General features: G+C 44.5%; 1 protein-coding gene across 1 annotated transcript in view; it reads right to left on the bottom strand.

Annotated features, from left to right (window-relative positions):
• TG (thyroglobulin) overlaps positions 1–25,518 on the bottom strand; it is a 272,355-nt gene extending 246,837 nt beyond the window's left edge. The window contains exons 1-10 of the mRNA XM_023223651.2: positions 25,452–25,518; positions 24,302–24,410; positions 22,719–22,816; positions 20,972–21,175; positions 19,611–19,770; positions 10,988–11,094; positions 10,346–10,489; positions 9,956–10,141; positions 5,412–6,512; positions 4,393–4,977 (exon numbers count right to left, since the gene is read on the bottom strand). Of these exons, the coding sequence (XP_023079419.2) occupies positions 4,393–4,977; positions 5,412–6,512; positions 9,956–10,141; positions 10,346–10,489; positions 10,988–11,094; positions 19,611–19,770; positions 20,972–21,175; positions 22,719–22,816; positions 24,302–24,410; positions 25,452–25,518 (2,761 nt within the window). The remainder of the gene's footprint in view (positions 1–4,392; positions 4,978–5,411; positions 6,513–9,955; positions 10,142–10,345; positions 10,490–10,987; positions 11,095–19,610; positions 19,771–20,971; positions 21,176–22,718; positions 22,817–24,301; positions 24,411–25,451) is intronic.
• Positions 25,519–26,330: the final 812 nt, after the last annotated feature.

The following is a 26,330-nucleotide window of genomic DNA, read 5'->3' as shown; positions in this document are numbered from 1 at the left end:
ATACCACACACACCACCCACATATGCACCATACACACAACCACACACATACACACCACACACAGTACACACCACACCGTACACACACATGCACACCACACACACCACACACAGACACACCACACACATACATATACACACACACCACACTCATATACACACATACACATACCACACATACCCACACACCACACACATCACACATGCACATACCACACACAAAAACTCACACACCATAACCCATATAGAAACACACACACCCCATAAACACACACAACACACACATACATAAACATATACCCACCACACCACACACATACACACACTACACAATACACACCCACACGTGCGTGCATTTTTGCCTCAGCTGTTTCCTTCTCAGCAGCTCTTTCCACAACCTGGAATATTCCTTGTTTTGCCTCCACACACTCATTCAGTCACCATTTGTGGAGGGCCCACAGCATAAGATGAGTAATAGCTCATATTTGCTCCATGCTGGGCATCATTCTGAGCACATCTACACAGACAATCTAATCGATGCAACAGCCTAATAAAATATTTTTATTCTCATGCTACAGATGAGAAACTGAGGCATATAATGGAGAAGTCATATAATTTAAACGAGTTCCCAGCTAGCAAGTAGCTGATTCAGAATTTCAATCTAGACAGTCTCACTGTGGGAATAGTGATCTTGACTAGCTCTCTCTAACGAAGGATAGACAGATGATGGATGGATGGATGCATGGATGGATGGATCGATGGATATCAGAAGTTGAAGAGAGGCACTGTAAGTTAGTAGAGAGTTATTCCTGTGAAGCGGAAAGAGCGTGGCACTCAAAGACCTTTGGGTTCAATTTTTGGGTCATTTATTAGTTGTGCAACCATGGATAATGCACTTAACTTCTCTGAGTTTCAGCCTCCTGATCTGTGCAATGGGAACTATTGGGGCCTCTAGTCCATGGGGTTTTGTAATGAGCCTTTGAAGTGTTGCAGCTGAAGTGCTTGGCACAGCATCTGGCACATGCTGTCCTTGGCATTGTCACTTAGCAAAATCCACCCTCGCCATATTTACTTAAAACATCACATTGTGAATTCAACAGTGGGGGTGTCACCGGATTCTTTTGAGAGTGTGGGATCAACAGAAAACTTTGACTTCCAGAATTTGAAGTTATTGTTTTCTTGTTCAAAAGAATATTATCAAATAATTCATTCTATTAATCCCAGGGATTTTGAATCTCTGAAGCAAAAACTCACACTTAAAAACCTTGGCTTGCTCTCCATTTCTTCCAGGATAAAGTGAAAATCTACAACTGGGCACATAAGATCTTTTAAAATCTGTCCCCAGCTGTATGCAGTGGTTCATGCCTGTAATCCTAGCACTTTGGGAGGCCGAGGCAGACAGATCACTTGAGCCCAGGAGTTCAAGACCAGCCTGGGCAACATGGTAAAACCCCGTCTCTTCAAGAAATGCAAAAATTAGCTGGGCATGATGGCACATGCTTGTAGTACCAGCTACTTGAGAGACTGAGGTGGGAGGATTGCTTGAGCCTGCTGCAGTGAACTGAGATCATGCCACTACAATCCAACATAGGCAGCAGAGCAAGACTCTGTCTCAAAAAAATTATAATCTGTTCCCGATTTACTATCCACCTCTTCTTTCATTCCCTCCTGCATCCCCTCCCCTCCTACGTCTATAACCTTTTCTCCACCTCACTCACAGCTTCATTGACTCAGTGCATCCTATTTCCTCTGTCGCAAAGGGCCTGCCACATCTGTGACTGGACAAACCCCTCTTAAGATTCATCCCAGTAGTTGGGGTCAAGCTAATCCTTACCCCAATCTTCAAGGAGTTAGTAGCCCCTTTCTCTGAGCACCCTCCACTGCATTTTCCATGTATATACCTCTGCTCCACCATTGCCGTTTATTACTTTCCTGATAACATCCTTGGTTTCCCCCATTGGTCTCTGAGCGTCTCAGGGCAGACACCATCCTTTACACGACTGTCTCCCCATCGTACAGTACAGTGCACATAGTAGGCAGTTCATAAACGCATATTAAATGAAGAAAGCAAAATTTCAACCAGGCCAGAGATAGCAATGCAGACTCAAATTCCTAGAGGCCAGAGCCATCACCCACACATGCATGAAGGAAGTTATTGGTCCCTTCATTACTCACTGTCAATTGTATTAATCCAGCCATCACTTATTAAGTACTTCCTATGTGCCAAGTCCAGCACTTTATATCTACTACTTTTTGTAATTCTTCCAACAAGCCTTTGAGGCAGTTATGTGTTGTAACTCAGATTTCACAGATGACACTAAGACTCAAAAGAGTTAGCCTCTCTCAGGTCACAGAGCAGTAGATGGTAGAACCATGGTACAAGACAGCTACTGTTCTGTCCTCCAGGCCAGTCCTCCTCAAGCTTTTGGCTGTACTGAATTCCCCTGGGAATACTGTAGAAAGGCAAGTTTTGATTCAATAGGTGGGGCCTGAATCTTTAACTAGTTCCCAAGGTGAATGCCAATGCCACTGGACCACACTTTGAGTATCAAACCCTTTCAATCGTATACCCTTATCAACAAAAGAATTTGAATATGCACCCCCCCCCAAAATGGGTATTTTTTTATAAGGCATATACACATACTACTAAAATAATACACTACATGCAGATTTTTAGCTGTTTCAGCTGTTAAACATTTAATTGCAAAAATGAAAATATTAATAGAAATGTGAAAGGAAGATAGAAAATACTGAATAGAGATGGAAGTTCTAACATTTTCTCCCTAATGGATGGTCTTGTATCCAGTCTCTTGTTACTCAATAAAAAAAAAAAAAAAAGCCAATTACTCTAAGTCTAGTTCTAACACTCTCTCCAGCATTCCGACGAAGGTAAGACTAGTCAATAAAGTAATCGCAGCACTCTGGGAGGCTGAGGCGGGTGGATCACCTTAGGTCAGGAGTTCAAGACCAACCTGGCCAACACGCTGAAATCCCGTCTCTACTAAAAATACAAAAAAAATTAGCTGGGTATGGTGGCAGGCACCTGTAATCCCAGTTACTTAGGATCTGAGGCAGGAGAATTGCTTGAACCTGGGAGGCGGAGGTTGCAGTGAGCTGAGATCGCTCCATTGCACTCCAGCCTGGGCAACAAGAGTGAAACTCAGTCTCAGAATAAAATAAAATAAAGTTACCAGGTACTTTTCGTATCAACAGCTCACGCTCCTAAAATTGCATACAAATAGGACCAAATTTAGTCTTAGATAATTTAAAATTATAGGAATGTCCCCATGTAAGAGAACTGACCACTGGTATAGAGAATGATTCTACCACAAATACCACAAAAATAAATAAGACTTCTTATCTAACAGTCAGACCAAAATCAATGTGTTAACCTTGAGGGTTCTATTGCTAGAACTTGACATTTGAATGGAGGATCTTTGCATTGTCATCTCTGGGTTGTTCAAAATACCAAGGGTATTACTGTTCTTATCACGTGGTACTTTCACCCAACATTTTAAAAACCCAGTTGCTGCTAAAGCCTAAAATTTAGCTAGTATAAAAATAGTCTAATGGATTTTAACATTACTCAGAAAGGTCCAGACAATGTTAAACTTGCAAAGAATGAATTGAGAGATTTCACTGAATGGCTGTCATATCACCTATAATATTAGCAATGGCTGGTTAGAGAGATTTGGATTTGGTGATAACAGTGTTGAACATATCTGGTTGTTCTTTCAAACTGCTGGCACAGCTAAGGGGGATAAGGCATTTTAACTGAAACTCAGTGTCAGCTTCCTTCTATTTATGGCTCATATATCATAACTTTACCATAAGTCTACCTGCCACAAAGCTGAATGTATAGACCTCAATTAGTGGCTCTCCAATCAGTCCCTTAGTTAAATCCTTCCAAATCAATTAAAGCCACTTCAGGTGGCACTCTCCTGAAGTCTGCACATCTAGCAGCATTCTGTGCAAATAGCAGGTTCACTGTAATACTCATTGGTCCATTAAAAGGTGCACCTAACATAGGAGCAATTACTAAACATTAACCATAGGAGGACAAGGGCCAGGTCATCTCCACTTTTATAGCCTTCATCAGCTCTAAGATGAAGATGCTTTGCACACAGAAGACATCCAGTAAAAATCTAAGACACCAATTGAAGTAATCAATTATATGAAAGTTTTAAAATATACTGTATCAATCTTGCCAACACCTGACTATGTTGATGCAGGGAAGTCCCTTCACCTCTGTGAGCCTTGGTTTTCTCAGCCATCTCTAAACTCCATTCCAGCTTTGACACTCAATCCCCTCCCACTAGACATCCTTTTTATATATATATATTAAACACATAGACACACACACACACTTAGCTCTTCATATGCATTAGCTCACATGTTGGGAGCCTGCTTGGCTCAGCCCGCGTTCCTTCCAGCTCTTGACCAGCCTCATCCACACACCAGCAGTTCCGAAGGTCGAAATGTGCCAAAGGAGTGCTGAAGTCTGAGTAGGGCCCTGGGTATCGGCTGAGTTGGCCGTTTAGGATCTGCCAGAAGAGGTAGGGATCCAGGAGGACATTCTCCCTGGACTGGGACCGGTTCCCTTCCAGTGCTGCTAGTGGGACATCTTGCAGAGAAGGGTATTGGGACAGCACCGGGAAGACACCTTGCTGGCCAGCCTCATACAGACTCTGAATAAAGAGACCAAAGTTTCCGGAAGCTGCTTCTCTGTAGCTCATGATCTTCACTAGCAGCTCGGCAGGCATCAGCTCCTGGCCCTTGTTCTGAGCCTCCCATCGTTGGTACCACTCTAAGACCTGCTCGGGGGGCCCATCGCATTGTACTTGTCTCCACTGTCCATCGGCACTGCACTGTGGGATGTAGGCATCGGAAAGGGTGGGTAGCATGCTGGAGTTAGAGAGCAGGGCCTGCACCATCCTGAGGAAAGCTTGCTCAGCCTGTAATTGACAGGGTGTGGGGCCTGGGGAGGAACAATGAGCAGGTGTTTCAGTTTAAGAAATTTAATAAACTGGAAAGACCAAGATAAAACCACTTAACTGTCCAAACCCCATCTGAAACCTCATATAGCCATAGAAATACCATGAAGCTTAAATTTGTAAATAATATCTAGATAGGCATTGCCCCATGACTAAATCAGCACCATTGAAATCAGTTGGTGATCAGCACTGCAGAAATGTGGCAGTTCTTTAAGGCCAAACAAATCTCCTTATTTACTCCTAGGTCTGATTAATATTATCTAGGCGTTCCAGGATCATTTTTAATATAAGCAGTCCATTTCATCTTTAACTGAAGTGTAAGCATTGGCCAGGAGTGGATTTCTATTGCTGTACTGCATTAGGTCAGGGCCTAAAGAGAGACTCAGGGAACCTGCAGATTGAATACCCACAGACTTACATTTCTTGGGCTTCCCCATTGCACTTCGAGTTCCAGGAATGGCCTGACCCTCAGCATCAACACAGTAACACTCTGAGTTGAAGCACTGGACAGGCAGGAAATATCCCTCACTAGTACAAGCAGGGACAAACAAGCTGGAGCCAGCAGGCTGGCTGCCCATGAGGCTTTGCATGTGAGCCCTTTGCTTTTCACAGTCTGTGGGGCACCTCGGCTGTCCACCTCTCACTCTTGAGCCGGGAAGCTCTTTGCCCCAGGAATCCACACACCAGCACTCTCCGGCAAAGCATTGGACATCTTCATAGCTTCCTTCTGTCGTGCATGATGGGACAAAGAGCCTTTCAGGTGTCTGCTCACAGGTCTGGGACCTGAGCACCGTTTCCATCACATCACCTAAATCTCTTGCCACATCTTCTGGCACAGAGATAGCATGTTGCAAGAAGAGAAGGAATTCTGGAAGCTCCAGGAGAGAAGCAAGGAATTTGAGGGCATTTTGGTTCTCTTGTAGGTTAATTTCAAAGCCAAAGCTGCCCACAGTTGGCTTATTCATAGCAACATCCTTCTTAGCGGCTTCAGGGGTTCCTGTAGAAGAATTTGAATCTAATCCCACCGAGAGTGGCTTGGCCAAATCTTCCAGTCTCCCTCCATTCGAGAAGCTTGCAAGACCAAGTTGCTGGAAAAATTGACTGAAGTTAAACGTGCCTCTTGTGCCAAGGGCTCCAGACAAGTTAAACTGGCCAAGATTCACCAAAAATTTCCCTCCAAAAAGGTTTTGCTGGAGTCTCTTTGGGTTGGTGGTAAACTGAAGGGCAAGACGAGCCAGCCCTCGGGAGGGAAAAATCGCTCGGATGGCTTCTTTGAGAAGACTTTCTGAGACAGAAAACTGTTGGCTCTGTCCTTCCACCATTGGGCGGAGGAGCCCAGAGTCCACAAAGAGCTCTTTGATTGTGGGTGGGCAGGATGTGGCAAATCTGGCTACTCTCGGAGAGGCCCATCTTTTCTCCAGGGAAGAGAACAGGTCATGCTGGCTGAAGTAGCCTGAGGTCCCAAAGTAGAGTCTGGACAAGGCCTGCTGCCTTTTGGAGGCACAAGATCTGCCTTCAGCTGCATGAGACAAAGTGAAATGGGAGAAAAAGTTTTAATCTCACGAGAAATCCTGAGACAGCTCCTCAGATCTTTCAGGTGGTAAGATGCCAGAACATTCAATAAGGACAGCTACGTTTGAAACCACTTTCTTCTCTGTGTCGTTTTATTTTTTCCTTTCCCCTGAGCTACCTCTGTGGGGTCATTTTGGAGGAGTGACTATTCCAGTTGGCATGACCACTTCCCTAGCTCTCACTAGAGGTTGATCCCTTTTAAGGCAAGTCTCGTAAATACTGGCTCACTTTCTGAAAATCTGACCTCACTTGCCAACTGTACTGGGGTGAATAGTGTCCCCTCCATGCACAGACATGATGTTCATGTCTACAGGGAACCTCAGAATGTGATTTAGAAATAGGGTCTTTGCAGATGTCACCAAGTTAAGATGATGTCATACTGGATTAGGGTGGACTCTAAAACCAATGACTGGGGTCCTTATAAGAAGGTCATGTGAAGACACAAAGATACACACAGGGAAGAAAGTTGTGTGAAGACAGAGGCACAGATTGGAGGGAGGCAGTCACAAGCCAAAGACACCAGGGATTGCCAGTAACCACCAGAAACCAGGAAGGGGCAAGGAAGAATTCTGCCACAGAACCTTCAGGGAGAACATGGCCCTACCCACACCTTGATTTCAGACTTCTGGCCTCCAGAACTAGGAGGGAATAAATTTCTGTTGTTTTAAGCCACCTGGTTTGTGGTGATTTGTTATGGCAGCCCTAGGAAACTAGTACACCAACACATTCCTATGTGTATTTAATGAAACGATGTCTTCCAGCATGCATTCTCTCGTTGGAATTCTCAATGGACTTTAATGCCTCACTATGTGCTTTTAGTGTGGCTAACTCCACCTTGGGGGTAGTCTTGTCTAGGCTAGCTATGGTCTCCTTGAGGGCAAGAATCATATCTGAAATGCTGTTAGTGGTTCCTATAAGAAGAAATATTTTCCTATATTGTAATATATATTATAATATAGGAAAGATAATACTTCCTATAATAGAAAACAATAATGCCCACCCAGTGTACACACTTAGAACATTCTTCTGGGCTTCTTGACCTTTCCTAGAAATTATTAATTTAACAGTGATCAACTCAGCCAACTCTTTGCATGGTCAAGTCATTCTATCTGATACATCCTAGGCTGACTCTAGCCACAATAAGAGAAAAAACATGTAAAATTCAAACACCAAGGGGCTGTCTCAGTTACATAGGTGGATGTAAGTAAGCTCCATTTTTTTTCCATAAAATCATAACTCTTACCTTTTAACTACCCCGCCCTCAACTTTTAAAATATGTTTTTCCTCTTGATTCACACAAAAGCCAAAAAGAAAGTCAGCCAATTTCCTTCTGTAACCAGGCAACAGAGAAAGAAGTGGAAAATGTGGTGGGAGGGGAGAGACTGGCAGCATCAGAGCACGTAACATCCCTCAACAAGGCCATGTCCTCTTTTAATGGATATTACAGGAAGGTATGGCAGAAATAAAGTTTACTGCTTTGCTTAGTCTTCTGCCAAATTAAGAGCTTACCCTTTCCATCCATTTGTTATGTAGTGTTACCAAAGCAAGGAAATTCAATTACTGTTTCCATGTGGCATTTGTTTCCACAGAAATAGGACCTGATATACTAGAAGGAAAAAGTGAAAATATATGATCCATCTATGCACTTGATAGAGCCATTTATGGTCTTTAATTTAGAAAACCATAGTTCTTCATTTCCACCTGGAAGTTGGACGGCACCACATTCTCTAGATTTTAGTAGAAATGAAATGTGATTGCAAATGCCTTCAAAAAAGTGTCTCCAAATTTTCTTTTTCGACATTCTCACATTTAGCGGATAGAATATAACCACATATGATGAAGAATATTCAAAAGTTTAAGTTGGACAAATGGAATGATTTAACAGGAATTATTGAATGAATGTTAATATATATATATATTGAAGCTATAAAAAAACCCTTCATTGGCGTATCACTATTCTAATCTTTTAAAATCTACCCAGCTTCCCCAAGTTGGAAGCCTAGGAATGCTGGGTTCTTCCCTTCCTCATCATAACATCCTTCAAAATTTCACCAGGAAGAGAAAATGGGGTCTGCCTGGAATGCCTACTAAGAGTTCTCACCGTCTCCCACTGCTTCTGCTGTAATGATGGCTCCATACTGGGTTGAATAGTGTACCTCAAAATTCATGCTCTTACCAGAACCACAGAATGTGACCTTATTTGGCAGAAGGGTCATTGTCGATGGGATTAGTTAAGATGATGCCCGACTGGATCAGGTGGAGCCTTAACCCAACACGATTGGTCCCCTTGTAAGAAGAGGAGAAGACTCACAGACAGACACAGAGGGAAGATAGCCACGTGGCAATGGAAGCCAAGACTACAGTCATGCTGCCCTAAACCAAAGAATGCACAGATTGCTGGTACCACTACGAGCTAGGAAGAGGAAAGAAAGGATCCTCCCCCAGAGCTTTCAGAAGGAGCACGGCCCCGCTGACACCCTGATTTTGGACTTCCAACCCCCAGAATAGACACAATACATTTCAGTTGCTCTCACATGCCCACTTTGTGGTGATTTATTACCATAGCCCTAGAAAATTAATACAGACCCCATCATCTCTGGAACATGGCAATGACCTTCTAATTGGCCTGGTTGCCTCCAGACTACTGCTTCTTTGAGTCTCTCCTCCAGAATTTCTATGCCTTACATGCAAAACCCACCATGATACTGTCCAACTTAAAACGTTTCACTGTCTTCACCTGACCTCCAGGATGAAGCCCCCAGGCCTCTGTTAGGATAACAAAGACCTCATTGTCTTACCCCTGCCTTTCTTCAGAGTCTGGAGCACCACCCTATTCATACTCCAGCAATTTTTTTCTCTATCCTTCTTGCAGATTAGATGATCATTAGCGTATCAATGCCTATTATTCTGTCCTTCTAATTTTGCTTCTCCTGCTATCCATTATAGAGAACACCTTTCCTTACTCCTCTCCTTCAAGAAACATCTTCTTAGAAGATTCTGATCAAGTGTGGCCTCTTCCATGTATCTTTCCTAAATGCCTCCTTCCCATAGCTGCTGCAAGATCGAATGCCCGTCTCACCATGCTCCTTTAGTTACGTGCATGCTCCTGTCTCATGGCACATGGGAACTCAATTTTCTTTTATTTTTCTTCACCTATGAGCCCCCTAATATTCCCTGAGCTCCCTGAAAAAGCAACGAGGTCTGACACAAGATGAGAAACATGTTGGAAGTTAATGATGATAAACTGGTTTTCAGACAGGTTGAGCTTGAAAGGCGAGTGGGGCACACCAGAAGGCAGTTGAATTAATGGGCTCCAGAGAAGTTGGTCTGGAGGACCGCTAAAGTAATACGATCCGAGGCCAAAAGAGGAAGCCCCCAGAGAAAACCCACCACAAGATGGCGGCTCCCCTTGCTGCCGGGTTCCATGGATTTCCTTCCCCTGGACATCCACACACCAACAGGGCCCTTGCATCTGGCACTGTACCGCCTGATAGTCTCCATTTCGGCGGCAGCTTGGAACATAGGGGTGACCAAAGCTGGTTGCTGTAAACCGCTCCACTTCACATTTTGTGGGGCCTAGAGGAAATCCACACAGTAAAGGAGAAGATAGTGTCAACAATGCTTGGTGTCTTCACAGCATGTACTGCTGCTTACTCTTAATGATTCTTTTCATCTCTGCCCTCACTTTGCTGGAGCAGCCACGCAGACCATAGCAACTTTGAAACCCAAGAGGCGTCCCCCTAATGGAAACACGCACACTGTTGGCAGCTTATTACTTACATCGGAATCTGCCAGAGATGACTGATTGAACTGCGAGGAACCGTCTCTGCAGTATCCGGTACAGGGTGGTTTCGGTGAAGGTGGAAGGAAGGTCCAGACCAGCGAAAATGGTGTCATAAATTTCATCCAGTAACAACTCCAAACCTGAGCAAATACAGCAAGACTTTCAGGGATGGTCTCATTCAGAAAGGAAGCCCTGACCTTGTTGTGCAAACAGATACTGAGAGAAAGCCTTCACCAGCATCATTAGGCGATAAGTCTGAACAACACTTTTTAACAGTTTCCAAAGTCGGGGCTGCTGTGGATGGTTGTGCAAGTTGTTCATAGAACAAAGGAGCAGTGCTTATAGAATAAGAGATTAAATCCATCCTGTGCTCCACTCGCCAGTTTTGGGGCTGCATCTGCCCAGAGCAGGGCATGTCTTTCCAGTGTGCACAAAGGCACTATGTAGGCCAGCAGCAGCTGCATTCACCATACTGCAAGATGACAGTTTGCTAAGGTTGTGTCCTCCTCCATGCCACAGCAGCCTGGCAGGGGGAAGGGCAGTCACTCTAGCTGCGCTTTACAAGCAATGCTAGGCAGGGTCTCAGACCTGAGGAATCACACTCTCTCCCTTCAGATCACCTGAGGGGTGTCACTCACCTGTCTCAGCCAGTTCCCGCCCTTGGCTGTCAGCACAGTGGCAATACCCAGACACCTCAGGGAACCTCCTCTGGAAGGAACTGAAGGTCACAAATGCATCTGGAAACCTTGGAGAGGATAAGATTTATGGTCACCATTCATAAAGGCAAGTCATCACAATCTCTTCCTGTAGAAATAAATGTGGCCAAGTCCACGCCTAGTGAAAAGGAATGTCTGCTTTCTTATGGCATGACAGTTGCTTCATGTCTCCTGCAGCAAATGCATTTCCTTTACAAATTAGTTTAACCTGGCTGGAACCAGGCTGGACCTTGTAAAATAAAGCTGTGCATAGCTGTCATCTACTAATTAGCCATTTTCCTCACCTATGGCATTTGACCAATTTATGCCCATGCGTTTGTCTCATAGGGCCAGGCAGAAAGCAGTCAAGGAAGATCGCATTAACTGGTTCCTTTCCTGGAATACAGCTGTCGAGACTAAAGGCCAAGTCTGCTTTACAAACATATGGTACATTGGAGATGATCTCATTTTGGGAGATCAAATGACTTCAGGCCCCTTTACAACTTTTCAAAAGCTTGAAAAGAAGCCAGCTGCCACCACAGGAAATCCTTAAGAAGGAAATGTATCCAGTCCCACAGTTGAAAAAAGCACAAATCAATACAGCATCACTAACAAGGGCTATTCATCTCTTTCCATAAAGTGAGGAAAGAGATTCCCTAATCACATCTGGCCTGGCAATTGTTATAACGAGCTCATCAGCTGGATTCCCTGTCTTAGAAGTAATAGAAAGGTAAGGTATAAAAAGCCGTATTGAGGAGTTCTAACCCTGTGCAATGATTTAGCAACCAAAGAGGAACTGTTCATCTTTTATAACATTCAGAGATTTGTTTTCAAGCCCTATATAACTACAAAACTTATATATGCAGTCCAAGCGTAATGTGTTTCCACCTGTGTCTGAAATATATCTCCCAACAATAAGTTAACAGAAGCAGCAGCTCTGTACATTGATAGGCCAATTGCTGTGCAATCTATTCTAGCAAAATATTGCAAAGAATCTTAATGTCCAATAGTAGAAAATTAAGAAGTAAATTATAGTAAATGCCCTAAATGTAATAAAATGCTATGATTGAGGACAATGCTTATAAACTCTAGCCAAAAGGGAGTGTGTATAACATTATGTAAAAAGGTTAGATTATAAAATGCCATATACATGTACTGCAATTACAAGTGTACAACTGAACCAGTATTAGAAGGCAATGTATGGTGTAGTAATTGCTCAGAGACTGACTTTTAATTTCCATTCAAGTTAATAACTATTACTTAATTTGAATGGAAATGGATATGCAAAACAAAAGCTATAAATGCACCATAGGATTATGGATGAGTTTTTTTCCATGCTATTAATCTATTATTCTGTGTATGCATGTTAAACAGAATGTTACAGTAAGTGTGTTGCATAACAAAAATTAAAAACTCACTTTGCTTAGTTGCCACTGATAGGGAGGTAGGGTGTATATAATAAAAGTTCATTCTTTAGAGCCTAGGATAATTCAATTTTAAACATACTAATAACAGTATAATAACAACTTCCATTTATTGAGCACAACTTGGTAAAAGACTACCCACAAAATGTTTTAATACACATTGATTCATTTAATCCACCTAACATTCCTAAAAGGAAGGTGGTACATTTTAATCCCCCTTTTAGAGATTAAGAAGATGAGGTGTATGGGCCACTGTCTTGAACTAGCAGTGGAAACTGAGGTTTAAATCCTGCTCTTACCCACTACATGCTGCCTATCTCTGCCAGTGGTGTTATTCAGTGTGTTTTTGGCTGCACCTGGCTTTTGTCCTACACCCTACCCTGCAAGGCATGTGACTCTGTCTGACACTGCTCCATATGCCCAGCACCTCGCTCTTCCTGGCATCTCATAGATGTTGATGACACAAGTGCTGGCCCGAGGTGGGTTCTGAAACACATTCCAGTGTGAGGCCCAAGTTTAAATCACTCTAGTTCCATGCTTGGCTAATTCAACCCAGAGATCCACCTCAACGTCCTGGTTCATGGCAGACATGACCTCCAGGGTCTTTGAGTCATCTTCATCCTACGACTTTATGGTCAGAGCCCCTCTCTGGGGGTTTCTGGTCTTATAAACTGCCCAGTACCTGGACCTACCAGTGTTTTTTCATGGACGTCACTCTTGATATTCCTGTTCTCGCATATTGGAGATCACCCTGTCTTCAGCTCTGGAGAGGGTCCTCCCACCCTCCCTGTAAGACCATCCTAAGGCCAGCTACTGCCATCTGCGCTCTCTAGGACTGTTCTTTGCTGACCTCTAGGACAGACACCCTGTGCTGCCATCTTTAATCCCTTCTTCCTAATTCTGTATGTAGTGAGAAGTGCTAATATGATTGTTGCTATTAACTACTATTCATAAAATAATCACAGGTTATATGTATGAACAATCAGAGTGAACACTCTCCATATTTGTCTCATTTAATCTCACAACCCTTTAAAAATCTTCATTTCCCAAATGAGAAAACTGGGATTCTGTGTGGTGATGTGACTGGGTCAAGATCATCCAGCCAAGACCAGGGACCAAGAATCCCAAGTCCATTTCCAATGGCCTTCCAATGACAGCAGGTGGCCAAAGGGTGAGACTACCTCTCCAATAGAGCATAGTCCTTTGGGGGCCCTGTCCTGCGATCAGCAGTGATTTCAAGTTCTGAATCTTCCCAATTTCCTGTGTGCCCACAATTTCATTTGATACAATTTGATTCTGTGGCTAATTTCTGAAATGATATCATCATCTATGCATTTTGGACTCCTTCTCCAAAATAATAATTAGCACCATGAAGATTGTTTAACTACTATTCTGCTACTGTCATTAGTGATTTACTGTCATCAGGGAACAGGGACTCTGTCATACTTTTAGCCTCCTCCTTGTTAGATCTCTTGCCCCACATCAACCAAAAGAAGCCAAAACTACTGAGACCGAACCCAAAGCCCAGATGAAAGCTGGACAGTCTGGCTCCATCGCTAGCCTTTGGCCACCTGGACCAAAGAATGCCCCCAAAGGAGGTGAGTTTGAATGGGATTCTAAAGCCATGAATGGTGATTTGACCAGGAGACAACAGAGGAGTGAAGAACATATCTAGAAGGGTCGTTTACATGCCTCCAACTTCAAGGTGGGAGACAGAACCACATGTGTGGGCAGCAAGGAAAACTGTGATATTGGTAGTCAGCGAGGGAGGTACAAGTCTGGTAGAGAAAGCCAGGACCCAAGATTCGCAGTCTCTGAAATACAGCTCCTGAAGATGCTTTTTTTTTTTTTTTTGAGACAGTCTGGCTCTGTCACCAGGCTGGAGTGCAGTGGCGTGATCTCAGCTCACTGCAACCTCTGCCTCCCGGGTTCAAGCGATTCTCCTCCCTCAGCCTCCCAAGTAGCTGGGACTACAGGCACCTGCCACCACACCCAGCTAATTTTTTATATTTTTGGTAGAGACAGGGTTTCACCATGTTAGCCAGGATAGCGTTGATCTCCTGACCTCGTGATCTGCCCACCCTGGCCTCCCAAAGTGCTGGGATTACAGGCGTGAGCCAGCACTTTGGGAGGCCCTGCTGGCCCTGAAGATGCTTTTTATAGGCACTGGACTTTGGAAACCACTGGTCCTTCAGTAGCAGGACATTGTCAAGTCTGATGGTCCCCTGTGGCATACGGTGTTCTCCCCTTCATGAGGACCTGAGGAACCAAGCTCCCTCCATCATTAATAGAAGAAAACATTGTGATCCCTGCGAAATTCTTATTTTTATCTGGTAGAAACCAAGTAACTTAGGCTATTTTTTCTTTTCTTTGGTTACAGGGAGCTCAGAGTCAAATATGCAGCCCCTCACGTTTGTTATGACTTTGTAGAATGAGTGATGTGGGCCAATCTTTGCCTTGCCTTGTTCTGATTTTCTACTTTAATTTTGCCTTCCTCATGATTCCCTCTAATTTCCATTTTTATCCTGTTTTGAGCATATCAGAAGAAAGGAGGAAGATAAAATCTACACAATATTTAAAGCTTAAAAAATAATATATAGTTTGGACTACCACTCCAACAAAGCACAGTCTTTCAGAAGCCCTGCCCTGCAACCACCAATGAGTTCAAGCTCAGGATCTTCCGAATTTTCTCTGTGCCCATGATCTAGTGGAAAAGGATGTTTGCCTTTCGTTGAATAAAAAGCAAAATCTCAGGTAGCCATAGAAGAATCCTCAAGAAAGCAAATGCTAGCGGAGAGGCAAGGGGTGGCATTTCTGAGTTTATGCTCAGATTATGGCCAGCCTAGACAGAGAAATTACAACCAAGGCTCAGAGGAATGCGAAATTCTGGTCTCCACTGGGCATCTGGTCTTGTTCATTTTCAGAGTATGATTCCTGCCTCTGGGCTCAGTCAGATTCTCTAACGTCTCCCACAGGCAGTTATTTAGAAATCTAAACACTGACTCACAAATGAGCCGTGCATTTCATTCTCTCCTGCACTAGGGAGGGTGCTCCTTAAAAGAAGAGGCCGTACCGGGTGCGGTGGCTCATGCCTGTAATCCCAGCACTTTGGGAGGCTGAGATGGGTGGATCACTTGAGGTCAGGAGTTCAAGACCAGCCTGACCAACATAGTGAACCCCATCTCTACTAAAAACCACTACAGTCCAGCCTGGGTGACAAAGTGAGACTGTCTTAAAAAAATAAATAAATAAAATAAAATAAGAGGGGACCGTAGCCTAGCAGAGCACCTGATGCATAGCCAACCACCGCAGGTGTCTGTAGTGAGGGTGATCTGGTGGTTCCATAGAGAAGATTTCTCCATACAGTACCTTCCACGTTCTGGTTACAATGCCCCTTTACTATATATTAAGACATATCTGGTCCTATCTTCCCACTGGGCAATCTGGGTAGCATGGGTGGCTAAGGCATTTGAAGTTAGACTGGTTGCTAAGAAGTTTGAGTGTGTTTAGTCATTAAGGACAGGGTTAATAAAGAAGCCAATTAACTCAGATCATTAAGGCTTTGATAACGGCATTAGCCGTGCTTAAAGGCTCTTAAGGCCTTTACTTATAATCTGCTTGGTCAGAATGTGTGTCCACAGTTAATGGTTGGACTAGTGCAATATGAAAGATGGGGCATGAGTCAGAAGGACCAGTGAAGCTTGCTCCCCATTACAACATGGTTATTTAAAATTTTCCAGCCAAACAGATATTGTAAGCAGTGCCCTTCTTGAAGGGCAAAAGGACCTACTTCAGATGGGCAAACACCATTGACAAATTCAAGTGCAAACCATCACCCAGCACAAAAATAACTCACAGCAACAGGTCAGTGAACGAGCTGCCCACAGGATTCCAGCCTTCTGGTAGCCCCAGGGAAGTGATTGCCTTCTGTCACTTCTCCATTTGAATTTTCCCAAAAAATCCCCTTAGATTCAATATCCCAAAACAAAGCTTGTGGCTTTTCCTTTTCAAATTTATCCTCAAGAATCCATCCAGAAACCAGACTTAGGAGTCATTCTTTACTCCCCCCGACCCTCACCTCCATATCAATTCCTTCATCAAATTCTGTGGATTCCATCTGGTAAATATTCCTCCAGTCTCACCCCATCTCTCGGCTGTCCTCTCCGACACTTGCTCCATGTCAACATTGTTTCTTGCCTGGACTAGTGCAGTAGCCTCCAAACTCGGAGGATTGCCTCCTTGGACGCACTCTGCTCTCCCCTCACCATTCCATTCTTTCAGAAATCCAAGTCCGATGGTGATTATGATATACCCTTCCCCAATCCTAGGCTTCAAATGCTTGCTGCAATATTGAAACATACTTACATTGAAAAAAAAAAACTACTCTGCTGTCTGAAATTCAAACATAACTTGCCATCTCGTATTTTACCTGGAAACCTGAGTTGCTAAGCTTAGGCCCTCTATATGGCCTCCGAGGCTCCTTCCACTGTGCCCAGAGGAGTCACTGGGCCAGCGACTGCCCAGGTCTACTTAAGTGTCGGAAAATCCCTGATTACAGCTAGGCTTCCAGTAACCAACCACCCAACCCTTCCCATGACCTTTCAATACCAGAATTTGCTCAGAGACATGCTTGCTTACAAAATGAAAAAGATCCCATTTCAGGAGTAAATTTTTGTGTTTCTTTTAAACAAAGGCTGCTTAGTTCTGAACTTTTGCATTTAACTCGACTGCCCTCTTGTGGAAATAGCTGTGAATTGTGCCTCAACTACAATGTGGCACCCACCAGGGTCTCGGATCATTCACCAATTCCTTAAGCACAGATTCCAGACCTGCTGCATGCAAGGCTCTATGCCATGTACTGGGGGAACAGAGATGAGTTACATTATGTGGGATACTAAAAGGAGCCAGACAGTTCTAGCACCTAAGCTTATTAGCGTGAGTTCCTTTACCTCTGTGTTTCAATAATCATTTGTATAGTAGGGACTATAATTATCTAATTATTTCTGTAAGTATTAAGGTAGGTTAAAGGATATAAAATTCCCTATATGTAGTAAGCAGTCAGATGATCTTGAACTGAGAATACGTTGGTTTGCAGCAATGAGCATTCAGTAAAACTGACTGTTTGAGATTTATACATGCTTGCAGGCAGGCCAGGTCTGGAGGGGAAAAATCTAACCTATGTTTGCTGAAGCTGGCTGATGCATGAGAATTCCCTACGGAAGTAAAAAAAAATTACAACTTTGTAAATTCGCACCCATGGTTTCATAGGTAAGACCTCATCAAATCTTCACTATGATGTAATGAGCAGGGCGTTGTCCTCCATTTGATGGATGGGAACACTGAGGCTCTAAGAGAGTAAGCGGCCAGGTCACTGTGCTAAGCAGTGACAAAGGCAGAAGACAGGACCAGGCAGGTCATATAAATGGATGAGGTAGGCAGGGGTGTAGCAACAGAGCACAGAGGGACCTGGAGCACAGAAGGGCATGTCCTTGGTGTAAAAAGAGCAGCAAAGCCAGTGTCTTGATGCCATCAGCGAGTGCGTGCATGCAGCTTCCACCCTTGTTCTTTAAAATCAGGAATTTAGAATTGTGTGTTTTAGGTTGAACATATGAAACTGCTCATGTTCAACTACTTTTTAACCTACAAAAATGGAAATTTCATGTGGTGAAACCTAATAAAAGTTTCCAGTTTTTAAGATATGATGCAGTTCAAACAAAGTCTGCCTAAGGGACAGTTCGGCACACAGGCTGCTAGTCTGAGATTCCTCCTGGCACAGCCCATGAGAATTTCCTCCTTCACACAGGGAAAGAAACTGGTTGTTTTGGAAGCCAGCCACAGAGAGGCTCAAGTTCTCCAAGAGAATTCATATCAGTCTTTGCAGACTAGTATTCATTTTTCTTTTTACTCCAAATGGTTCAATTACATCTGAAGTCTGCATGAACCCTTTACAATAAACAAGTGGCCACCGTGGATGACCAGAAGCTACCCTGGCTATTTGGATCAAGATCCATAATCCTCTCTCTGTTTATATCATTATTTACATTTTTAAAGTTATTCATAAGTGCACATACACACACAGTTTACAAAAATTCACAAATATAATGATATCCATGCTTTTGGGAATGTTGCCTTTTTTCCTTTTCTGCAGATCCCCTTTCTGCCTCCTCTTTATTTATTTATGTTTTATTTTATTTTATTTTTTTCTTTTGAGACAGAGTCTTATTCTGTCACCCAAGCTAGAGTGCAGTGGCACAATCTTGACTCACTGCAACCTCTGCCTCCCGGGTTCAAGTGATTCTCCTGCCTCAGCCTCCCGAGTAGCTGGGACTATAGGTGCACACCACCACATCCGGCTAATTTTTGCATTCGTTTTAGTAGAGATGGTGTTTCACCATATCGGCCAGGCTGGTCTTGAACCCCTGACCTCATGATCCGCCCACCTCGGCCTCCCAAAGTTCTGGATTTACAGATGTGAGCCACTGCGCCAGCCTTCTGCCTACTCTTCTACAGAGCAGCCCTGGCCCTAAAGCAGCCCGGGATGACCACGTACTGTATGCTCCTTCCTCGTACTCTGTACTCACATAGTCTTGTGCAGAGACCTGCATAGTAATACAGTCATATAAGCATGTATAAAGAATCTTTTTGCTTATTTGTCCTTTAAAAATTAAAGCATATTATATTTTCTGTGCTTTGTATCTTGTATTGTATTATCATAATATACTGTGGCCTCCTCTCCAGGTCAAATGTTCTAGCAGCTCTAATGCAGTCTTTTTAATGGCTACATATATATTTATGGCAGATTCACATTTATTCAGCCAGCCACCTTTTGATGATCACTTTATTCCCAGTTTCCTGCCACAATGAAAAATGATGCAGTAGGCACCCTAGCCCATATGTCTTCACATTCTGATGTTTTACATTTCATTGGCCAGAAGCCACATCTATTTTTCATTAAATACCAATTGCCAGTTTGCCTTGTTAAAAAACACCGTGGCACTTTACATGCCCAGCACAGCTCATGAGAATGAGGTGGCTCTTAATTCCTTATCATGCTGCACGTATGACACATGGAGGCCCCCAGCTCAAGGTGTGGGCTTCGGCAGGTGATGGCCCAGTGACAGGCACACCCCGGCTCCCCTTACCTGTTGTAGCTGTGGACCAGATCAAAAACCATCATGTCTGTGGTGTTGACAAATTTGCACTGGACAGGCATAAACTCTCCTTCTGCCGAACACTGGGGTGGTGACTTGTCTCCCACCCCGTGGAGAAGACGACGATTTCTTATTTCACAGCTCCTTGGACCTAAACATTTCATAAAAAAAAAAAAAAAAAATCTTATGTATGAGTAGACACATGTTTCTGCAGTTGAGCAGCATATACAGTCATGTGTCCCTTAGCAATGGGGACGAGCTCTGAGAAATGCATCGTTCGGCAGTTTCATCATTGTGTAAACATCATAGAGTGTACTTCTGCAGACCTGGATGGCTTGCCTACGGCACACCTGGGCTGTATGGTCTAGCCTAGTGCTCCTAGGCTACAAACCTGTACAGCATGTTATTGTAATGAATACTGTAGGCAATTGTAAGACAATGGTATTTGTGTATCTAGACATCCCTAAGCACAGAAACGGTACAGTACAAATACAGTATAAAAGATAAAGAATAGTACACCTGTATGGGGTACTTAGCATGAACGGAGCTTGCAGGACTGGCAGTTGCTCTGGGTGAGTCAGTGAGTGAATGTGAAAGCTGAGGACATTCCTGTTCACTACTGTAGACTTTATCAACCCTGTGCACTCAGGCTACACTAAGTTCATAATTTTTCTCTCTCTTCAATAATAAGTTAACCTTAGCGTACTGCAACATTTTTGCTTTATAAATTTTTTAATTTTTTAAAGCTTTTGACTCCTTTATAACACTTAGTTTAAAACAGGAACACAAGGTACAGCTGTACAAAAATATTTTCTTTCCTTATATCCTTCTTCTATAAATTTTTTCCTATTTTAAATTTTTGTTTTACTTTTAAACTTTTTTTGTTAAAAACTAACAGATACACACACACATTAGCCTAAGCTTGCTCAGGGTCAATATCGTCATTACATCACTAGGCAATAGGAATTTTTCAGCTCTATTATAATCTTATGGGGCCACCGTCATGTATGTGGTCCACTGGTGACCAGAACACCCGTATGCAGTACATGGCTGTGCTTGCACTATACACGTGACAGTTAGAGACCCACGTAGTGACTCGGGTCTGCAACAGGAGACTCACAACGTTCAGTGAAATCTTGTTTATGTTTCTAATGATCAGCCAGCAAATATGGCTTGTCTACCATATGGATATATGAGAATAATAAAATCTTCCCTTTGAAGCTTTTATTTTCCCTACTGAGGACCTGGTTCTCTGCCCATTTCGGCAGGAAACCCTAAACACTTTGGATCTCAGTGAGGAAAGCTTCAGCCCCTCCCCAGCTCTAGGGGTGCAGGCGCTCAGTGAAACTCACATCGCTTTGGCCTCCCCAGCTGGCGGGTCCCGTACACCTCCATCCCCTCTGCATCCACACACCAGCACTGGACCTGCTGCACGTCACACTGGACAGGCATGTAGTCCCCTGAATCCTGACACTGAGGGAGGTAGGAGGTGTCTGTGCTGTTAACGTAGCCACTCAGCAAGATCTGCTGTTTCTGTAGCTGACAAAATGACAGACCTGTGGGTACAAGGAGCGGTGTTAGATAGGACTGTGGGGAAATTTCCAGGGGACTGAGCCCAGGAAAACTCATGCTTCCTCCCCAGAGCAACACAGCTGAGAGGGTAATGACACATCCAAGGACACCCAGTGATGGGGTGGCAGCCACAGAACAGGCCTAGCCAGTATCCTGTGGACTGAGTTAGGGAAGGGCAGATCTCGCTGGTGCCACATCAATCAGTCAGGTATCCCAGAGCACAGTACTGTGGAGGGGAGATGGGATCAAGTGCAGGCCTCGTATTAGCAGAGCTTTTCTGAGTCCACTTTTCTCCCCGGGCTCGCTGTGTAACCCTGGGGAAGCTGCTTTACCACTCTGAGTGAAGGTTAGTGACATTAACTGCTATGGTTTCAGCATTTGTCCCCTCCAAATCTCATATTGAAATCTGATCACCAATGTGGTAGGTGTTTGAGTGCTGGAGGTGGATCCCTTACGAATAGATGAATGCCTCCCCTTGGAGTGAGTGCGTTCCAGCTCTATTAGTGTCCATAAGAGCTGAATGTTAAAAAGAGCCTGGCACCTCCACCCTCTGTCTCTCTAGCTTTCTCTCATCACGTGCTCTCTGCACAGATGGTTCCTCTTCCCCTTCCACCATGAGTGGAAGCAGCCTGAGGTCCTCACCAGCAGCAGAGGCTAGTGGCATGCTTCTGCACAGCCTGCAGAGCTGTGAGCCAAACACACCTCTTTTCTTTATAAATTATCTAGCCTTAGGCATTTCTTTATAGCAACACAAATGGACTAAGACATTAGCAATGATCACCCCCCATTGAATACCTACTATGTGCCTAGTGTTTACATGTGTTCTAAATCCTCACAACATCATACAAGGCAGATGCTATATTCATGTTACAGGTGAGGACCCATAGCTCAGTGAGGATGCCTGACTCAGCCAAGCTCACACAGCAGGAGAGTATGGGGTCAGCATGCTCCCATGACAGCCACACTAGATGCATAAAACCAGTGCCCCAAACAGAGCTTTTAATCCATCAAAGGATAGTTTTGGTTTTAGGTTCAATTTCCTCATTTTGAGGTGGCTGCCTTAAGTTAGCTGTTGTTTTAGGGTTATGACATTCTTTAAATGGGGTCTGTGTTTCTTTGATTACTCACTACAATAGTTATCTTAACTGGATAGCTTTGACCCAAGTCTTAAATTTTAGAAACACTTCACACTACAGGTGAGAAGGCACTTCGTATTTTTCTGGTGACTTTCTGATTTCAGGAGACGTTGATATCTGTTCACCATTGTTTTCTCAGCACCAGGCACAGTGCCTGGCTCATGGGAGGAAATGGGTAGATACTTGTTGAACAAATGACTGGACTTTCACAGTGGCCCTGCAGGAAAGAGGGCCCTCCATGGCTTGCAAGGAATGATTCTTATTCACAGAGGAGAAGCCAGCAGCCCAGAGGGAGGACCTGCTCAGTCACCCGCCCAAACCCAGTGCTCATTCCTGGAAGTGAGTTGTCCTAGCAGGGTCCCTCCAAGGGACGTCCCCCATTCCCACTTACAAGCCACAGGCCGGCCTGGCTGCCTGCTGCCCAGCACTTCGCTGCCATCGGCACCCACACACCAGCAGGAGCGGCCGTCGTTCTGGCACTGGACAGTCCTGAGGAGGAGACACAGACCAGGTGACTCTGGGATGGGCCCTCAAAGCCACACGCCGGCTCCCACCGAGGCTACTTTTCTTCTTCGTTTCAATTCTTCCAAGTTTTGGTTCGTATAAATTAGGGAGAGAGTGGAGTGGAGAAGGGTGGCTGACCTGGGAATGGAAAAGCCCCACTTTTCCTGCCTGGCTAACACCTGCTCTGGCTCCTGCCCCAGCCATTCATTCACCACCTGTCCAGCCTGCCAGCCCGGAAGCAAGTGATCCACTCTGGAGCGCAGGGCTTCAGCCACATCCACCAAGTGTCCTCAGTCATTATGAGGCTGCAGAGGGTAAAGGCAGTGCCCACACTGTATGGATAGGGAGTGGGGACTTGGGGGTGGGATGTTAGTGGGGTCAGGGGCCGGCAGGGTATAGTGGGAAGCACATGAGTGGGGTCAGGCCAGGTCATAGAGTTGACTCCTCAGAAATCATGACTGAACTGAGACCTGCAGGATGGTCAGAGGTATAAGAAGGTATAAGAAGGTAAAAGATATTCCAGGTAAAGGGAACAGCGTATGCAAAGCCTCCTGAAGAGAGGCAGGTTTGAAACTGCAAGAGCCTGGAACAAGAGACTTAGGAATGGGAACATAAATAAGGCTGGGGAAAGTGAGACTTCCTCCTTAACTCCTTCCTTGCTGTTCTAGAATTCCCAGAGATCTAAGCGTCTCTGTACACTGGTGGGAGGTTAGGCACATTAAGAGTGTACATAAGATAGCGACAGGGAGGGATGTTTCACAGATGTTTCCCAGAATGCAGTCATATAGATGGAGTTCCCCTGATTCAACATGACTGGAATAGCACAGGGAAATTTCAATTGCCTGCACAGTGCAAAGGATTCCTGTCTATTCCACAGGGAAGAATTGTCTAGATTATTACCACACTCACCACAGAGAGGGTCTCAGGCCCCAAGTCTGCATTAGGACAGCTGGAGAAACCCCTTTCAGAGAGCAGCTCAATGAGGAGACAGCGGCCCAGAAGCCCAGAGGCAGCCTAGAGAGCTGGCCCAGGCAGTGTCGGCGGCAGCTAAGGACTGGGAAATCAAGGCCGCCTCTGCTTCCACCACCTCAGCTTCTCAAGAGGATACTTGGAGGAGGGAGAGGTCCCAAAGCACAGATCATTTGACAACCCCCTCAACTCTGCCCCACCCCCACACACGTCGTTTATTCAAGCCATCACAGAAAAAGTGATGTTAGGAAGAGAAGGGAGGGCAGTGGGAGGATGAAGCATGGATTGGGGTTCACGTAGTCAGATTGTCCAGTGTCGATCAGCTTGGGGAACTGAAAGGCGGGCACCTCCAAATGACAGTGACCAAGCCTCACAAGCACAAAGGAGTTGTAGGGCAGAGCTTGGGAAGACAGGGGAAGGCACGAGATGCTGTTTATGGCATCTTGGACCTTGAGAGGTCCAAGCCTTACTGACATAAGCTGCTGCTGACAAAAGCCTTACTGGAAGCTGCCATCCTCTGCGCACTGGGGCACGTAGTCTGCTTGCTTCAGAAAGGCCCTTTCCCTCTGCAGCTCACAGGGACGAAGGGGCTGGGCATCCACCTGGTACTCTAGGAAAAGAAAAGTGGTTCATCAGAGAAGAGTGTGGACTGGGCTGCCAGGAGAGATGGGCTCTCGTAAGCACAGATGCTTTTCCAGGATTATCATCATTACCTATGACAGCCTATCTTAAAATTTGGCAGCTAAGCACACTTTTTTCCAGTATGACATTAACTCATTTAATGTGCAACATTCCCCTAAGAGGTGACAGGCAATATATCCTTGTCACTCATGAGGCACCAACTCTCAGGCAGTGTAAGTCGTCTGCCCAAAGTCACGTAGCTGGCAAGTGAAGGATTCCAAAATCAACGCTGGGACTACACATTCCCCGCCCACCCCCACTCCGCCACAATTCCCGTGAGGCTATTTGGAGTAAGTTAGAGAGCCATAAGGAAGTTCTTGAATCTATCAAGCCATGCCCTGCAGATGTAGCACCTTCCAGATACACATTGAAATACAAATTAATTAATAACGTACATGACGTATTCTCCATTGAGAACTCTTGTAACACATAGGATTCTACCCAGAAATCACAACCACATCATGAGGTATGTGTTATTTGTTTACTTTTTAAATAAAAAAAAAAAAAAACAGAAGCTTGGCACTTTGCCCCAAGTCACACGGGTCTGAGCCAAGGACAGAACTTAGGGCTATTTCACTCCACAAGTAGATTTCTTTTTCTATGGCTTCTTAAATATCTCTTATGGATGACATAGACTTTGGAATAGCTAAGGGGATAAAAACCCAAGGTCAATGCCAAAAGTTTGCCAAAATGGTGGGGCGACGGTGACCTAGAATTGAATTAGGAAGATCAACCACATTTCCCATCTCTGCTCCATCAATCACTAGCTCTGTGACCTCAAGTAATTCAGTTTGCCTCTCTCTAGATCTGCCTCCTTATCTGAAAAAAAAAAAAAAAAAAAAAACAAATTACTGACATGTGGGCATCTGTGAAGATTAAATTCGACTGCATCTGTTCAAAGGCCCAAGGCAGAGCCTGGCTGACACTGGAGCTCCCTCCCCATGTCAGGCTCCATGGCCTCAGAACTTACCAAAGATATTGGCTGACACCCAGCACACAGAGGCCAGCAGGCTGAAGATCTCCAGGACCAGGGCCATTTTCCTGGCCCTTCCCAGGGGGAAGGAGGAGAAACCACTGCTTGCCCTAGGTCCCCTGGCCAGGGAGCTTTTATAGAGCTGCCGTTGGCACTTTCCTTCCCACCCACAGGTCCTCAGTGAGGCAGTGCCCCATCCTGTTTTCTCTGCTGGTCACAAGGAGCTCCCTCCACCTGTGTCTGATCCTTCTGAGGGCACTCGTGTGGCCAGTGGAGCATGAGGATCTTGTCTAAACTGTGGGGGAACAGAACTGGGTGGGGTAACTTCAAAATCCTTCTTTATGGGTAAAGACCAAAGCTCTGTATCCTTGGAGGCAACAGGCTCAAGCCCATAGTAAGGGAAAAGCAATCCTTTGTTCTTTCCTCCCCACCCCCAACCCTTTCTCCTTCTCTTTCCTTCCTTTGTTGCCTTTCTTTCTTCCTTCCTTCCTTCCTTCTTTCCTTCCTTCCTTCTTTCCTTCCCTTCTCCCTTCTATCCTTCTTTCCTTTCTTTCTTCCTTCCTTCCTTCTTTCCTTCCTTCCTCCTTTCTTTTCTTTCTTCCTTCTTTTCTTTCTTCTATTCTTTCTCTAACAACATTTTAGAGCTCCACAGTAGCAGGCACCTAATCTAGACAATGAGGATATGGCAGAGAACAAAACAGGTAAAATCATGCCCTCATGAATATAGACTGAAAACTTTAGTGAGGGAAGCAAACTACACGCACGCACTCATATTGGTATTTCTATTCTTCTCCTCTCTTTCCTAGGACCTCAGACTTTGTCAACAAAAAGAAAGCAGGAACTGTGTATTCCACAGAAACCCTGTATGTAAGTTCG

The sequence above is a fragment of the Piliocolobus tephrosceles genome, chromosome 7 (assembly GCF_002776525.5).
Source record: "Piliocolobus tephrosceles isolate RC106 chromosome 7, ASM277652v3, whole genome shotgun sequence".
NCBI classification, from domain to species: Eukaryota; Metazoa; Chordata; class Mammalia; order Primates; family Cercopithecidae; genus Piliocolobus; species Piliocolobus tephrosceles.
This window is presented reverse-complemented; position numbering and strand designations above follow the sequence as displayed.